The following is a 2500-nucleotide window of genomic DNA, read 5'->3' as shown; positions in this document are numbered from 1 at the left end:
AGTACAGGAGAGAGAGACTGAAAGAGTGAGAGAGGGAATGAGAGCAGGGGAAAAAGAGAGAGAGAGGGAGAGAGAGGGCAGGAGAAAGAGAATGCAAGAGAGAGGGAGAGAGCAGGAGAGAGAGACTAAGTGAGGGAGAGAGAGTACAGGAGAGAGAGACTGAGAGAGGGAGAGAGAGAGAGCAGGGGAGAAAGAGAGAGAGAGAGGGCAGGAGAAAGAATGCAAGAGAGAGGGAGAGAGCTGGAGGGAGAGACTAAGGGAGGGAGGGAGAGTGCAGGAGAGAGAAGGAGAGCAAGAGAGAGCTGGAGAGAGAGCAGAGAAAGAGAGACTATTGTACACAGTTCCTTAAGCTGCAGAAATAAGACGCAGCTTCCACCTTGCCGTCCGGATGTGGCACATCCAGCGTTTCAAAGCTTGTGCGTTCCTAACGTTCATACGCGTTGCATTTCAGTAAACTGAAACGAGGGACCTCAGCACCGCCAAAAGAAATATGGATTTACTTCGAACGTCTTTTTCTTCTCGTCCCTATTGTGGAAGCAGCCGAGGCAATCGTTATAACAGGGTGATCGCGCTCACAAAAAAAACTTTTGTGAACGCGTGCGTCCCTTTTCTTTACCGGGGAACAACTTGAAACTAGCCAATTAGAGAGGCGAGCCGCACTAGCCTTTATCCGAGCCTGAGGCCTTCCGCTCAGCTTAGCTGGCTAGCATGCTCTCCTCGCCAAGAAAATTCATTATAACAAGAGGAATTTGTCTTGTTTGTACAGACCCCTTTTTTTGCTATCAATTTAAATATCGTACCTCACCCAGGTTTTTTTTGGGGGGGGATTTTCTGTGAAGTATTGTAAATGTTTTGTATGCCAATGAGAGAAATATAGATGGTATCCGTGGCAAAATACCAGCGTGCACAAAGATCTGAGCGATCAGATTGGGTTTTCGCCGATATGTCTGAAATGTAATATTGCAGGTGCACCGTCTTTTAAATAAATCTCATCGCGTCATCAAGGGAGGCTGTAAACCAGCAGGCTTATTCTGTGAATACACGTCGCCTTCCTCATAAACGCGCAAAATAAATGCAATTTCATGTATGAATCAGATCATATGTGATTATGACCACATATTAAAACACGGTCTAAAGTGCTGTGGGTTTATGTCAGTTGAATCTGAATCACTAGAAGAATCAAGTAGGGCACAAAACTGAAAATAAAATTCCCTTTTTGTGTGAAGCGAAATACTACACTGGAGGCTGAAAGCAGTCAAAACTGTAATGGCTAGTGTGGTGGGTTCTTTCTCTTTTGATAGAACCAGGTTTTCCCTTCCCCAAAACAACGCTTTGTGAGTTCGCATAGACAACATTTAACACAAAATATTTACAATAAAATCATTCGTCTTAGGCCCTCCACACTTTTGTACATTGTCCAAATAGAGATCACGTGTCCCATGCGGTGGAGTTGAAACGCAGTTTGCCGTTTCCTTTCCGTGCGTGTGCCCGCTCTTCACAAGGTGGGGGGGATTGTGGGTAATAAGCGACGGACGCGACCGCGGGGAGCAGGGCCGCATTCCTGTTTGTTTACCCGTCGCCGGGGGCAGGGTGACGCGTGACGCCTGCTCCTTCCAAAAACCCTCTTTAACGCTACGCGGTTTATTTATAGAAGTGCTTTTCTGCTCCCCCCCCCTCCCTCCTCCAGAATTACCGTGCTCTCTACCCCGCCTCTAGGAGACGGTTGATCCTAACGCGTTGGTGACAGGCTCTGAGATTAGTTTGTCCACTCCTACGGATTGAAACTATTGTTCCACGATAACAGAGAAACGGGAGGGGGTAGGAGATAGGGGGTAGAGCTAATGTAATTGCTAACGTAATTAAATAGCCTTCCTCCGAACTGTAGGCTGTTCTCACGTCCTTCCCCAAATCCTCCTCTCGCTTCCCGCCCCTCTGTCCCAGACCCAGAGTGTCCCGGGAGAGCTAGAGAATCTTCCAAATTTATTAAAAAAAAAAAAAAAATCAGACCCAGGAATTTGGGTGAGGTGAGACAACTTCCCAAATCAACGGCTAAAATCGGTCGGCTAGGTGTTGCGTAACGGCAGGGAATCGGCAGACCCTTTATCCGGCGCCTTCTCCGGGACCAGCTGAGGATCGTGGCTCCCCGTCCTGTTTTTAGAACCAGTCAAAAACAATAACACGCCCCCCTCGCCTCGCCTCGCCTCACCTCTCCTCTCCTCTCCTCCTCCTCCTCCTCCTCCTCCTCTTCCCGGCTGAGTTAAACTGGAGTGTGCGGGATTCGGGGTTAATACCGTGCCCTCCCCGAGGCGTCTTTGTGCCGATCGCTACTCTGACAGCGTAATGGCCGCCGCTGCTAATGGACCGCTCGGGGATGGCGTCGTCTTGTTTACCTTTTTGCCCTTGTGAACCCCGTTTGCATGTGATGTATGGATTTGCCTCTCTTCTCCCCCCCCCCCCCTCCTCGACCCACCCCCCCCACCCCCCCTCGCAGGTTTGTTAG

The 2500-nt window shown here is 49.4% G+C and overlaps 1 protein-coding gene across 7 annotated transcripts in view; it reads left to right on the top strand.

The window, feature by feature from the left end:
* Positions 1-2500, top strand: part of phip (pleckstrin homology domain interacting protein) — a 57820-nt gene that overhangs the window by 18943 nt on the left and 36377 nt on the right. For all 7 annotated transcript variants that reach the window (XM_035422440.1, XM_035422437.1, XM_035422436.1 and 4 more), the window contains exon 13: positions 2492-2500. This exon is cut by the window's right edge and continues 90 nt beyond it. In XM_035422440.1, coding sequence (XP_035278331.1) covers positions 2492-2500 — 9 coding nt within the window. The remainder of the gene's footprint in view (positions 1-2491) is intronic.

The sequence above is a fragment of the Anguilla anguilla genome, chromosome 6, assembly GCF_013347855.1.
Source record: "Anguilla anguilla isolate fAngAng1 chromosome 6, fAngAng1.pri, whole genome shotgun sequence".
Classification (NCBI taxonomy): Eukaryota; Metazoa; Chordata; class Actinopteri; order Anguilliformes; family Anguillidae; genus Anguilla; species Anguilla anguilla.
Note: the sequence above shows the minus strand (reverse complement) of the source record. Positions and strands in the feature narration are given on the sequence as shown.